The sequence below is a fragment of the Symsagittifera roscoffensis genome, chromosome 4 (genome assembly GCF_963678635.1).
Source record: "Symsagittifera roscoffensis chromosome 4, txSymRosc1.1, whole genome shotgun sequence".
In the NCBI taxonomy this organism is placed as follows: Eukaryota; Metazoa; Xenacoelomorpha; order Acoela; family Convolutidae; genus Symsagittifera; species Symsagittifera roscoffensis.
The window spans coordinates 17,385,215-17,400,325 of record NC_087065.1 but is presented as its reverse complement, the minus strand read 5'-3'; the positions used below and the strand labels follow the sequence as shown (position 1 = coordinate 17,400,325).

Genomic DNA, 15,111 nt, shown 5'->3' with positions numbered 1-15,111 from the left:
GAGTGGAATCACGACACCGCAGAGCCAATCAGAAAGTTATTGAAGTCTTCCTTAAACTTTTCATTTGAAGTTTCATCTCAAATTACTGTCGATGAAATTTCAATCGCTTAGTGGTGTCGAAAATTAGACGCCCAAAAGTTGTTAATTCTAGTAGATTAACTTGAAATGTGTAACTTCTCTCTTTGATGAGCAAAAGTTTATCAAGCCAGCTTGCAGAAATTAGTTGACATAAAGTATTGTAATATGCATTTGACGACAACACAGAAAATTGTTTCGTGGGGGCGAAGTGATTCGATTTCTAGTTTTAAAGATTGGCTTTTGATTATCCATTTTGTGTTTATTTTCCTCACTGTCTTTTCAAACGGAATAGTGTTGGTGTCTTTCTGCAAATATTGGAAGGCTTTAATCGGTAAGTTAATTAATTCAAATATAATTCTGATTCAAGGAATAAACAAGCATTCGTTATTTCAATATTACGGATAATTTGACTCTACGACTATAACCAAGTTACACCAATCCTTGACAAAAAATTGAGTTTCAAATTGTCTGCTAAAAATGTTCGCGCTAGAAACCCAAATTTTTCCAAAATCGCTTTCTAAACTTGAGGTTTTCTAGAAGTTACAAAAATGGGCTGTGGGTAGAATGAAGCATTACTACAGAAAATTAATGTTTTCAAGAAACATACCAGAAATTAAAATAAACGTATAAACCACCTGTGAAAGTGATCATTTTTGGCAGGTAAACCGACGTTGAAAACAAATGCCTTCATTTTCAATCTGGCTCTGTTCGACTTCCTAATTGGGACTATCACGTGGCCAATGTCTGTTGTGTTCAAATTGGATTCAAACCAGTGGATTGTGGAGTCAGTCTTCTGTGACATCTGGACATGTCTGGACTACATTCTAACTCGTGGTTCCGTACTCAATGTGGCGATGTTGGCACTGGATAGATACCTGGGAATGAAGATGACGTCACAGTACACAGTTCCCTACCAGACTAGAAACAAAGTGATACTAGGAATGATTTTGTTCACGTGGATACTCCCGATTGTTGTTTTTCTACCTGCAAATGGAATTACTGCGCTGAGTCATACACATGAGCAAGGTACGATCCATCCTGTAATCATTTCACGTTATTCAAGTCTAATAATTGAATCTTCTGAAGCATACTTTAGCTCAGATGGCTATGTGAAGGCGGCTGCATAACTTAGCTTGTCACTTGCTTGCTAGTTCAAATTTTCGACCACTTTTGAATAATGGCAGGAAATATGGTCTAGTTTTGATCCCCAAAAGTTTCATGTTTTTGAGACTGGTCGGAAGAACTGTTTGCTTTTTTCTAACCCCACTAGTACATTCTGTTTCCATCTATCTGTATAATAATCGAATGACATGTTTTGAAATCAAAGGAAATTTTGAAATCGAAGAACAGAATTATTGCTCTGAAATACATAAAACTATATAACTTTCAAAGTTTCATCGCTTCATGAGCTTGCTTGAGAAAGCTTCAATTTTTGTGAACCGTTTTGAGCTATCAAAAAGTTCAACGTTTCATAGCTTTATGAGGAAAAAATGTTTTTAAATAATTTGAAAATATTTCCACAAGAATATTGAAATTTTTTTTTTAGAAAACTTAGGAATTTTTTATTCAAGGAAAACTGTTGTCGAATATCCCCAACTTATTGTTCGCTTGCCCAGCAGGCTTTCAGATCCTCCGTTCACACCACAACAAAAATAAATGACTCAAATTGAAAAAAAAAATGTTTTTTTTTTGGCGGGAACTTCGTGCTACTTGCACAGCCACCGGCTATCCTTGTTTTTACACTTGCGATAAACAAGGGTGTTGTTATCTGTTGCTAGGATTTGTTTTCAAGTAAATAACTTTGTTAACTGGTTGACTGAAATTGGTGGTCATCTCCATCTTACTTTCGTAATCGAATAGACAATTTTAAACATGTCTGCATTTTAAGTGCCCATTCAAATGTGTTTTTTTTGTCTGATGGTTTTAGGTTTACCAACTGCGATTTCAGTGAATCAATTTTTTGTTCAATTACTACAATTTCATTAGTACAAGTTACTCAAGTTCAATTATTACTGGTCATATAGGCAATTTTGATGAGCCTAGGGTACCATATAGGCGATTTTTATGATGCTAGGGGACCTGAAACTTCAAAAAAAAATTACAAAATTAGTTTTCGGCTCAACTGGTGTCTGCTCAAAGATTGTCGGCCTTGTTTCCGCTTCGTAAATTTTGTTCTATTGCTAATAATTGTCTCTCTTTGCATGTTTGCCTTAATTTCCTGTTTGATAAAAACAGGCATTGTGAAAATGTATGGGATTGGGTTTTTAATTATTTTTTTTTGAGAAGCTTTGGAAAATTTTACCACTTTCGCAAAAAATTTAGCCTCTTTTCGTAAAAATCTTCTACTGATTTTCAAAAAAGGGATATCGATAGCAAGATCTTTTACGTTCTTCCATGTGTGCTTGCATATTCCCCTGGTCTCATTTTCTTTTACCCCTTTGTCTACAGCCTTCGAAAAAGTCTGAGCGGGGAATATTTGACGATATTTTTTCTTCTTTCGTTATTTCAAAAACTAACCAACCAAATCGAAGATTTTGGTTTAATTGAAAAGAACGGATTTGAAAAACTCCCCTCTATGGGCAGCTACGCCCAAACTCATTTGACACATAAAATTATGGGCCTCGGAATAGTGAAATTTTGATTTTTTTTAACCTTTTTTTTCTATATTTTATGAATTTTACCAAAAAAACCATCGCATATCTGAGGCTTTGGGTCAAAGAACGGATTCTGGGAAGCTCTTTTGCACATGCGACTCAGCACAATTTTTTTTGACAAAAATGATGGCCCTTGGAAAAGTCAAAAACTTGATTTTTTTTACCGTTTTTTGAAACTTTTTGAATTTTCTCGAGAACTGCTCGGCCAAACCTGGCTTTTCGAGTTCAATCGAAATTATAAGTTGGGCGAATTTCTTCTGCATAGTAGTTTTGGTCAAATTTTTTTTTATCAAAAAGCTATGATTCTCGGAAATGTTAACTTTCTGATTTGTTGACCTTTTTTGGACTTTTCGCGATAACTATCCTGCCAAATCTGATATTATAGGTTTAAACGACACAACAGATTGTTGAAAGCTTATCTTTTTATCTTTCTACGTCCAGATTCTAAAAGAAAAAGTTGTGGCCTTCAAACAAATGAAGGTTTTGAAACAGTTTTTTTGGAAGTTTTTATTGCCTTACTCGAAAAACACTGCGCCAATTCTCTGGCTAATTGCTCAATCGAGAAACCCGATTTTGAGAATTTTCTCTTACTTACCGGCCACGCCTTGTTTGTGTTAAATTCTTCGGAAAATCAAGTTGTTGAACTTCGATCGTTTTTTGGAAACTTTTTCGGTTTTTCCCTATCAATTCTGAGATGAAAAGTTGAATCGAAAGAAGCGGTTGCCCGATTTTTTCCTGCAGATGTGGACACTCTTCAATTTATTGTAAAAAATGTAATATTGTATAGTACATATGTTTTGAGGTTTTCTTTCAATTGTTTGTGGAACAAACAGTTTTACCTAAATGTTTTGAAGGGAACTTAAAACTTTTTTTGAGTTTCAAATTTGTCGACTATTTTTTCTGCTCTAGAATTGTCGGCTTTGTTTTTGTTTTTCTAAGTTTTTCTATGTAGATGCTTATTTAATTTTCAATTATCTTATTTCTTGACATATTTTCTTGAAAGTCAAAACAAAATCAATACGATGATTTTTTGTACAATTTTTTCGAAGTTTTTTTTGTCTAAGGCTTTGATCTCTATTTTTGTCGGTTATTTTGTTTTGCTGTGTATGTGTTGTATCGCAAGTAGTGCGAAACTTCGCTTCGCCTCTGTGGATTTCTGCTTTTTTTTCAGATGTTGAATTTAAAGAGCTCTTAAAAAATAAAATTGTTGCTTGATATTGTCATGTGCATGAGATAGCAATGTTATATTGCAATCTTTAAAATTAACTCAGTCTCTGTCTGTTGTGGAGCAATTTTCACCATACCCAAGCTAATGATACCTTCTCAACAGCTTGCTTCCAATCTACCCGAAAAAAATCTCTGTTTTAACAATCGTGGTCGGAATAATCTGTCTTGGATAGCCTTAGTTACAAATGAAAGGATTTTAGTATGATACCCGCTCGATCCATAGACTACTTTACCGTGAAATCTATGTAACTATAAATGGAATAATCCCCCCACCAATAAGAGTATATGGTCGGAACAATAACGAAGGGCTACGACTGGTTCCCGCTCTTTCTAAATCTGTTATGAATGCCCAAAAAGTAAAGTTCTGTAAATGCTTTTAGTTTTGTAATAGTCAGATAGAGGTTGATGACTAACTCATAGAGTAGCTTATGATAAGTTGAACTGTCTGTTCGTCGTTTCAAATTTTTGGCAGGGTAGGTTGTGCAACTCCGTAGTCGAATACCGATATATGTCCTGTTCTTCTCATTTCCTTAGTCTCAAAATATTTAGAGAAATAGTGAAAAAGATGAGGTGATGTTATGGAGAGATCAACTTTATTTTACTCTGTCTAAGCTCGTCTTTCATGATTGGTTGACAATAAATACCTTACAATCTAAGATTTAAGTTTCAAAATTATTTAAAGCGAGAAGCGGGAATATAAATGAAACTCCGAGTTATTTGCAACCGCTTCAAATGCGCCAACAACGACGGGCTCTACTGCTTGAGAAAACGGCACCGTTCATTGTCGACTGACTGAAAAAATGGTTGGGCTCAAACTGCACTTCCATTTGTCAAAAATGGAGTCTGTTTCTGCAATGAATTTAATACATTCTTTACACTTGCGAAAGCAAAAGATTTGTAATCGGGAACTTGATTTTTTCCCTCAAACATCTGAAATCAGGTAGTGTTCAGAGTAGTTTTAATCCTTATTAAAATGAACATAAAAAACTAATCTGCAGATAAAAATAGAACAGAAAAAAATTTCAATCTAGTTTAGTAAAACGAATTCACGTTCAAACACCAACATTTCTGGTTGCAGTCAATTTGCTACTGGATATAGTTAATTTGAAGAAGTTTAAGAACAGAATTGTGCCTAATCGGAGGAAAAAATGACATATATGAAGCTAATTGGTTAACGGTAAATTTCAAAAATCAGATCTGCCAACTATATAAAATCTGACGATATAACCAAGAAAGGAAAAATGGTCAGCAGACAATTAATCCTAATTTTTGATTAAAACCAAACAGAGCCACTATGAGGCCAAACTCTGCAAAATCTAGAGACAAATCTTAAAGCACGTTAAAAAATTTTGTCTGAACGATCAATAAAATCGAAAAATTAAAGGAAGACAAATAGAGCGCCCTTGTTGTTGGATGCGCTTACAATTCACAAAATACACAGTTTGGTCTCGTAACGGCATTTGGTAGAAAAGATTAGTAAGGCCTACAACTCGCTTTTGCCAGGGTTGGGAATCAGAATCGAAGTTATGGCTTCTTCTTCAAATAAACCTGATTATCTTTGACGCCAGTCAAAATAATGGGTATTTCATAACAATTCAATTCTGATTTATTAGCTGTTAAAACTTGTGGAATAAATAGGACCGCTCTTTTTTGCTTACTACTAAAGAGAGGGGAAGGTCTACATTTATTTTTCAAATCAAACTGTGTTCACCTCCAGTTAGAAGACAACCTAACTTAAGAAACACAAATTACATTTAAATTTCATCAAAATGTTTTCGTGATATAAGATTTTTCGATTTTCTATTTCAAGGTAATTTGTGAATTACTTGAAGTATTAGTTTAATAGTACTTGTAATTTTGCATTAATGATTTAGATAAGACAAACTCACTCGTTTAAGTGAAATTTGTTTCAAGTTTCAAAAATAAGGAGCCAAAAGTGAGCGATATATCAATTTCTTAAATTTTTACCATTGCGAGAGCAAGTGTCCTCAAATCGGGAACTAGACTTTTTTTTCCCGAAAATAGCTTTTGTAACAAATCTGAAAGAAAATGGGAAGTTGCTTTATAAATCAACCTTAGCGACTTCGAGAGTGCTTCCCATTTGGCCTAAAGGTAAGTCGATTGTCTCTGTGCCCTAAAGTTTGGGGTTGGCGTCCCGGCCGGACCTTGTTTTGTTTTTCTGTATGTATGAAATTGTAAAATAAACATTTCGGAAAAAATTGAATTGTTGGACTTCTGTTTGCTTACGTTTTGTCGTCTTAGTTGCCACATTTTAGAGTTTTTGTGCGGTCAGCCGCACTTTTTGTCGTAAGTATTTTTGATGTATTCATGTAATTTGTATAGTTTATTGCCATGACTTTGTATGTATAACTTTTTTTTGTTTTCATTTCGCGTAAAATTCATTCGACGTAAATGTTTTCGGTTAATGTTTTACTGGCTTATTTACTTTGATTTGTATCGCTTCAAAGGCAAAAAAATGATCGATTAGAAATGAGGTAGTTTTTCTCGCAAGAGATAACTGTTTTAAAACTTAATTGCTCAAAAAAAAATTTTGGCTTAGAGCGGCTATCTTCGGCTCATTGAACTTACTGTCGGCTTAGTGGCAGCTGGTTAAGAATTAATGACTTATTTAATGCGGTTTGTTGTGTTTCTTGACTATTTTTTGATTTTTTGTTTCATTTGTTCTTAAAATAGTTTTTTTAACGATTTTTTTTATTTTCGTCTTTTTTCTAATCGCTAGTCTTATTTTCTAGGCTTATTTTCAATTTTTCTAATACTAATTTTGGACGTTTCAATTGTTTGCAGATGAGTCATTCTAGGTTCTGAGGCTGATGTATTGGAAATACCTTCTATCAGAGAGTGTCATCTGAAGTCACAACGAGGAGGCGACGTGGTTGCTACCCTGAGTCTAGTCATCTCCATTGCTACCATGCTTTGTCTCGTAGTCCCTTACTCTCTTCTCATTTATGAAGTGCTGCGGCTCCGAAAAGCTCAAGCGTGAGTTTGCAAATGTTTGATGAAAAACTTAAGCTTAAAAAGTAACGCCAGTGAAGTGCTCTAGAATCATAAATCCGATCTGTGCCTGCTCCAATTGCTCTTTTGTTGATTTTTCTTTTTCTGTTTGAACTACAGTTTATGAGGGGCCTAATCAGTAGCGGATTTAGGAGGGGGGACGCCCCCCTCCCTCCCCTCAGGGAGTCGACCCCCTGCCGACCCAAAAGGCCCCCCCCCCCTTTGTACTATTTTAAGATCTCTTTTTTGCTGACTGACCCTAAAATTTTTCTAAAGGCGCCAAAATATACTAATATTGAGGGAGTAGAGCGCGCCGAAAAAACGCGATTTTTTCGTCAAAATTTTCCAAAAAGTGCAAAAATGCCTTTTTTTGGCCTTTTTTCAAAAAGTTGCCTGCGGCGCAGAAAATTTGGTCAAATTAGGTTTTTAATAGTGGGTCGGGAGAGAACTCAGAAAATCAATTTGGTCGGCCTAAAAAGAGGTCGACAAAATTTTCAATTTTTTTACATTTTTTTTTGAAAATCCCCCCCCCCCCCCCCCGAGAAATTCCTAGATCCGCACCTGGGACTGATGATTGTTTCATTCCTTAGTTTATAGCATAAAATTTGAAAATTGTCTTTTATAACAAATTTATATAATTTTAGAGCGCTGGCCAAAGAAAATGAGTCTCGAAAACCGATGGATCGAAAACCAAAACCGGATAATCAGGACAGTTTCCACTTAAACTTGAACCCTGACAACAGCTTGTCGCTTATGATGACTCATCTCAAAAATGAAATTGAAGCCAACTTGGGCCAATTAAATACAATTTGGAGCTGCGATGAATTAGATTGCGCCAGTTCTGAGCTGAATAATGGCTCAAAAAGTGTCGAAAAAGACGATTGTTCTAGATATAAAACGGTGGCGAATCATAGATTAATGAAGCCCCCAAGTAGAGAAGATTGGCACAGGGTTATGACCGAGGGTGTTTATGATGTCAATCCGAAAAGCTTTGATTTGTCCTCAGGGAAACTACAGGTTTACTTTTCTCATGTTGATATTTAGCTGAGGAGTGAATAATTTAATGCACTCCAAAAATCCTTAATAATTTTTAGGACACTTTTAAATTTATTGGAGCTACTTTATAACCCTTGCGATGAGCAGAGCTTAAAGCTAACTTTGTTCGCAGAGGTTAAATATTTAGAAAGAAATTTGAAATGGCAAATTTACAAATATGCAGCATACTTATTTTCCTGTATAGGGCTTGCTATGTAGCCGGTAAATGCAAATCTTGAGTGTCGGCTTTAATTCTGTCGGCTTATTTACCTTATGTTTTTTCATTTGTTGTAGTCGTTTTTCTATATTCATTCAACTTTGCTCCGGTATATTTGATCATTTAAAATCTATTTGTCGACTTTCTTCGAAAACATATTAGAAAAAATCGTGAAAAAAAATTCAAAATTATTACAGATTATTTTTTTATGATTTTTTCTTGAGCTTTTTCTCTTCTCAATAAAGCTTTATTCGGATATTTTCCTTAATATTTCTTGAGCGGCCTGCTGTTTTTGTTGATTTTTTTCGATGAAGGTTATGAGTTGATTCGCAATTTTCTTGGTCTTGGTATAGTTTTCAATCAGTTTTTTGTCAACTTATTTTATTTTGCTTCAAGTGCTTTGTATTAATATACTTTTGCAGAGCGCTAACTTCTCTATAGAAGATACTCAGTTTTCGGAGGCTTTAAAGGCTATCAGATCACAAACTACCTATAAATCGTTTGGATTCATGTTTTGCTCGTAGTTTTCAGATTTTTTCTATTTCGAAGTAACAAATTTAGTGTATTTTCGCTATTTGTTTCTAGCACAATTAATGTTTTATATCTTGTTCTGTATTGTGTGCTTTTTGGGGAATCCACAGGCAAGCAGCTGAATATAAGTTAGGTGTTTCGTTTTAAGACCTGCCAAAACTTTCTGACAGCGAATGAAAAATGAAATAGAAGATAGTTAATTCATCATTTTTTGTAGATTAAGGTTTTTGTCTTAGTTTGTTTGACCTTAGCTTAATGCAACTGTTCGTCTTAATTCATAGTGATGCCTGAGAGTTTTTATTGCTAATTGGCTCAAATTAATGGCATTTTTCTCTACATTTTTTTCTACATTTTCTGCTTCAAAAATTCCCACGTTTTGATTTTTGCTTGACCATTTATCCCGGTTTTGTCTCCATAGTTACAGCTCGGAAATTTTTCATGCTATTTCAATGCTAGTTGCTACGTTCTGCCTCAAGTTTTCATCAAAATGATTTTCATTATGAACATTTCGGGTGTTTTTTTTTGGCGTTTTAAAAAAATTTACGATTCGGTTGCTTTCTGTATTGCAAGTGGTGCGTAGCTCAGCTTCGCCTCTATGTCTAATTCTGAGTGTAATATCACCCCAATTTTACTAATCAAGAAAATAACAAAAACTGTTTAAAGAACAGATGTCCATTTCTCTGTTTTCTTGCGAACACTTGCGATAGCAAATGTATTGGAACCGGGCAGTAGACTTTTTCTCCCGTAATTTACTCTGCTTAAGGATTTCATCTACTAGGCTGGTCAGACCTGATCACCAACAAAGATTTAGAGCATGTATGCAATTTAAATAACTCCTCTTTTCAAATTTTGTTTTTTCCTGGTTCTAGATTTACCAAATCCTATTTTGTATAATTTCGTTTTTCGCCGCTTATAAACTATTTTTTTTTAAATTAAGTAGCTTATTCGGCTGAGTCGTTTTTAAGTTATGTTATATTCGCTAAGTTGCCTCATCCTGCGAGGTATGCGTGGCCAAAGATACTTTCATGTTAATAGATTTTCATTCTAAAATAAATTTTAATTCAACTTTTTTTTATAGCTCACGTTTTTTTGACATTGGCTCAACGAGCGTCTACCCTACTTCCCTAATTGTGTCGGCTTAGTTACACCTTGGTAAATTTTTCCATGCTAAACTTACGCTGGCACTTGTTTTTCTCGACATGTTTTCCTCGAATAAATTCAATTTGAGGCAAATTGTATTAGAAAGTTTTTGATAGATCTAACTTAGTTCGATACTTTTTTTACTCGCAGCCACTCTCTTCATGTTGTCTACTAGCGGACCATGCTATTTTTTCGATGTATCGCTACTGGTGCGAAGCTCTGCTTCGTCTCTGTGTCATTTTTTTTTAAATAATAGTTACCGCTTGGAACATTTTGTGCTGCTTAAACAGAAAACCGGATAGTCTTCTCGTTTCGACCATCGAAGATAAACAGGAACGTTGAATTTAGCATTTATTTCGAAGTAAATCTAGCTACCACTTAAAACGTTGGATGAGGTCAAGTTGTGCTGCGAATTAAAGCCTTTTCTGTGGTCTGTCGTTATTTGGGCTGCAAGAGGTTTCCAGTTTTGTTTTGCCTAAAAATTTAGACCAATTTGATTTCCGCATTTACGTCGTTTCACGGCATTTAAAAAAGAAAAAATGTCGGAAGAATACTGGTCGGAACATTTTCTGCTACTTGCACAGCAACCGGTCATTCTTGTCTAGTTTTGTAATTGTAGGTTGAAATCGAGCAACGGACGAGAATGAATTCGTCCTCGAACGACATTCACTGCCAGGGGTTGGTATCGAACCAACTGGCCACAAAATTCTATCGAATCATCAGTGGCGACCTCAAAGAAGATCTAGAACAATCTAACTGTCCTGACGGGAGGCCCGCTAGTTTGATTGAGGGTGATTTAAAATCCACCAATGAAATCCACCAATGTTCTAGCGAGAAGAAAAAACCTATAGGTAATTCATATTTTCAGTTATAAAATATATTATTTCTTGAAATTTTTAGTATTGTTCACTGTTTTCAGCTTACAAGCAAGTTCCAGCTTAATAGCGACTGACACTGTCGTACTGACTAAGTTTGGATGAAATCTTGAAATATTTCTAAAAGCTGCCTGGAGCTCAAACTTAATTTAAAATAAGTTTATGAAAAACGAGTATGAACGCCAAACAAATTTAACTAGTAATTAAATTTCAGGAAGTATAAAAGAACAACAATCGAATCTGCGAAGATGGCAGAACTGCGAAATGTTAACGGGAATGAATGAAGATAATAGTCTCAGTTCAAGCGAAATTAACGAATCAATCGCAAATGAAAAATCGGATAACCTATTCTCTGAAAATCACCTACAATTAGTCCCCGGAGACTGTGAAATGAGCAAGAAATTAAAAGCACTTGAAAGGTTGGCAGAGAGAACTGCGAATGGAATCAAACAGCTGGACGCTATTCTGTGTGTGGACAACTGCAGAAAAGTGCAGCTGAAAACTCAAGGGCATTCAAATACGAATTCAATCGGGTAATTGTTTTTATTAATCTTACATAGACCAAGAAGGGGAGGTAGGGGGGGACTAGTCAACTATTAAAATTTTTTTCTAAATATTCAGGAACAAACTGAGCCAAGCAAAACGCAAAGCATCCGTTACTAAACAGCAAACTGCAGGCACCAGAACGCGTAAAATGGGGACCACGTTCATTTCCGTCCAAGACCAACAGTTTAAGAATGCAGTTCCAGAGCAAAAGTACTACACACTATCTGAGATTCTCAAACAAATGGGTAAGCTATTGTGTTTCTTTGGTTTTCAGCTTTTTTTTTTAGTTTTCAACAATTAGCTTTCACCTGCCTTTCAATGATAAAAAATGCGCTTGTTCAGGTATCGTGAAGGGCAAATTTTTGGCCCTTTCCACAAACTGGTAAAATTTGTTTAAACGAATCAAGTTTTTAAAGGTACGCCCATGTTTCTTATCACAGTCGCGCTTGCCTAGGTTGTGAAAAATCATCATTTTAGTTTCTCAGTATCTTAATTTTTAACAACTGAATTTATGTCATAGATACACGAAACGCCACATCACGCAGATCAACTGGGCAAAGTTCACACACCGATAGTTCGCTAAGACGAAAGTACGCTGAGTCAATGATGGGGCGTCGAGCGCGAAACTCCTACAGCGAGAGTCAGAAATACACTATCCAAAGAACTCGTGGTGCTGACTGTCTCTCTTACACGGAAGAAAGAAAAGGCAGTTTGGCATCTCTGAAGCAACTCTTAAGACGTCCAAGCTCAATTATATCTCCTAAAAATCTCAAAATCCGCATATGGTTTGTTTGATCTCTCCCCTTTTTCAAGTTTTGTCGTACTTATAAATTATTTACACGAGCAAAGCTTGTGTGATAGTATCAATTCTCTTTTTTTTTCCAAGCTAAGTCGCAAATATTAGTGTTCCTTTTGAAAGTGTTCATTTTGATAAATTACCAGCTATTAAGTGCAGCCAATGCTAAGGATATTCACACAGACTATTATATTGCAAATAGCACTTAAGCTTCAAGGTATCATGGATCTGTAGCGTAGAGGTAGGGAAGGAGAACCGCAACAAAAGAGGGTTCGAACCTGGGTAGGGTCGGATGTTTTTATTGAAATTTTTCGTATACTAGTTAAATTGAGTCTGCTCTATAATTTGAGGCATGTTAGTTGATAAATTTCTTTTTTTTTCAAACTAACTAGTACTGCTAATGCGTCATAATTGGCTTGCATCACTTAGCAATTATATAGACTCATAATTGGCGTGCGTCACTTAAGAAATTTTGTAGACTCAAAGTTTTATGCATTCAGTTTTCCCCAGTAGCGTTATCGGTGATATTTTTGCTTGTGCATGCGAAATGCAACTTCGCCTCTGTGTATGATTCAGTCGCCACAATGAAATTATTAGTTTTTGTGAGCTAATTGTAAAAATTGGGGGTAGATGTTAGCTTTTTACGCATCATCATTAATTCATGCGTTGAGGAAATCCGCCAATAACTCAAATTATTTTTCAAAACCATTCCACCAGCGAAGTTTAAACCGTATAGGATGCAAAAAATTAGAAATTCGTTTGAAAAATGTGCAGGAGCTTTGTGTTCGAGTGTGTTTTAGTTTTTTTCTTTTTTTTTGTTTTCCACGCAAAATCAGTCACCACAAATAAGCATCAGAGAGAGTTGAGTGAGACATCATTTTAAAGCTTTTTAGTCGTGATTTGAGCGGAATTAAAATTTTTTTTTTTTAACTTTTACCATTGTTGAGGAAAACCGGTTTCAAATTTTTGGTTTTTCGTTCAATTTTGAGTGAGCGAACAGGCTTACAATAGTTTTTTATGATAACTAACAGCTTACAATTGCCTAATTTATGCGGTAAAACTAGTTTTTATATGGCTGAAATTTTTTTGAAAATATTGTTTGCAATTGAAAAAGTTGAAAATATTTTTTGCAATTTTTTTTCTTGTCTTTTTTCTACAAAAATTATTCTCCAATTTGCTTAGTTTACTATGAGTATTTAACATGCCTAAGCTCTTGTTTTTCATTCAGATTTTTTATCACCCTACGAAGAAAAATTTACTATAATTTGAAATTTAAAAAAATAGTTGAATTTTTTCAAGACTATGGTCGGAATATTCTGTGATATTTACTTGCACAGCAACCGCCTCTCCTTAATTTTTTTCTTTTTGTTTTCCACGCAAAATCAGTTGCTAGAAATAAGTTTTGGAATAATTTGAGATATGTTTCATATTAAAGCACTTATAGTCGTGATTCGAACGACATAAAAATTTTGGAGATTTTATTTCTGTGTCGAGAAAAACCGGATTGAAATTTTCGGTTTTTGGTATAATTTCGAGCTAATAAGGTTAGCGTGCAGGCTTACAATAGCTTGTTTAAGCCGTAAAAAATTAGTTTTACTTGAGTAAACGAAGTTTTTTGAGTTTTTAGCGCAATTCAAAAAAAAATTCTGTTAAAAAAAGTAGAAAAAACTTGTGAAAATTGAAAAAAGATTTCTTTCCGTTTTTATTCCTTTTTTACAAAATGTGTTTTCCAATTGACCTATTTGTTTATGACTGTCCAATATGCCTAATTTCTATTTTTCCGTTCACATCTTTTTATCACACCACGCAGAAAAAAAAACGACACTAATTTGAAAACAAAATTGTTGTTTTTTAAGACTATGGTCGGAACATTCGGTGATTTTTGCATGGTAACCGGCTATCCTTAGATATGATTTCAGGATAACTACCCCAGAAAATATGAAGTTCGTCCTCCATGTCATCGTCTTAGTTGCCGTCAGTGTCCTATGTTGGCTACCCTATTGCATAATCTCAACTGCTTATTGGTCGAAAATGGACCAATTTCAGCCAATCACGTTCGACTTATCCGTATGGTTGATTTACTTCAATTCGTTCTTGAACCCTTTCGTGTACTTGTCTCAAAATTTATCGGTAAGGAAGGCAGTTTGGAGGACAGTTTTAGCAGCTCTCCCAAGGTGTTGCAAGAGAAGACCGGATTGCTTGCGTCTTTATCTATGGGAAGTCCTTGGATGTGTAAAACCCAGAGACGGATTACATCAATAATTGACTGAAACTTATTAATTCATCATGGGACAAATCAAGGAATCGACGGCCCACAAATCAAGGAATTTTTCTCGGCTTCTGATTAATCTTTTGGTTGATCAGACATCTTTAAGAGGCAAATAATCTTGTGGAGCTCTTTCTGGAGATTTTTAAACCAAAATTGCGAGCTGCTCTTAAAATTATAACAAGAGCACCAAACAAATCTTTTGAAACGCTTAAAAACTGATCAACCAGTTTAGGATGTTAACAAATACTTAAATGATTTTCGACAGAACTCGATGTAACTTTGGCTGAATGGTGTCCTAAACCTTCTTCTGATGACCGAAAAATTGTTATCACATTGCGTTATTATTTATCCCTAGTTTTAGTATTTGAGTCATCAATCTTAGATTAAAATCAATGTTATATTTAGTTAATGCGTAGAAAAATACAATATCACTTGAATGTAAACATCCTTTAAATACATTTTGACTATTTTTTTTCGCGTACTGCGAGAATTTTCAGTCTAGTATTTTCGTTCCGTTTAATTGATGAGAAGAAAAAATGGATTGAAGTAGATTTAACCTACACAAATTCAGGTGGGTGAAACTATCATCTTTAAAAAACATCTGTCATGATGCAAGAGCAATCGATTTGCAAAAAAAAAGCATTTAAACTCAGCAGCGCACATTTGACCGTTCAAAGGCAAACAAAAGAGATAAATTTCATAGAGAATCACCACACAGAAAAAATTATGTT

At 34.9% G+C, this 15,111-nt stretch overlaps 1 protein-coding gene across 1 annotated transcript; it reads left to right on the top strand.

The window, feature by feature from the left end:
• The first annotated feature begins 239 nt into the window (after positions 1-239).
• On the top strand, positions 240-14,818 carry LOC134844145 (uncharacterized). Its single transcript, XM_063860673.1, has 9 exons — positions 240-409; positions 739-1,104; positions 6,779-6,956; positions 7,616-7,988; positions 10,514-10,745; positions 10,984-11,302; positions 11,391-11,560; positions 11,836-12,100; positions 14,031-14,818. The coding sequence occupies exons 1-9, from the start codon at positions 244-246 to the stop codon at positions 14,371-14,373; spliced, it is 2,412 nt and encodes an 803-aa protein (XP_063716743.1). The 5' UTR covers positions 240-243; the 3' UTR covers positions 14,374-14,818.
• The last annotated feature ends 293 nt before the right edge of the window (positions 14,819-15,111 follow it).

Bases quoted from the DNA above. Each gene is read 5' to 3' on its own strand.
- LOC134844145 (XM_063860673.1), top strand. From the start codon at position 244: ATGCATTTGACGACAACACAGAAAATTGTTTCGTGGGGGCGAAGTGAT. The intron at 6,957-7,615 runs GTGAGTTTGCAA...ATATAATTTTAG, and splicing joins CGGCTCCGAAAAGCTCAAGC to AGCGCTGGCCAAAGAAAATG. The intron at 12,101-14,030 runs GTTTGTTTGATC...ATATGATTTCAG, and splicing joins AATCTCAAAATCCGCATATG to GATAACTACCCCAGAAAATA.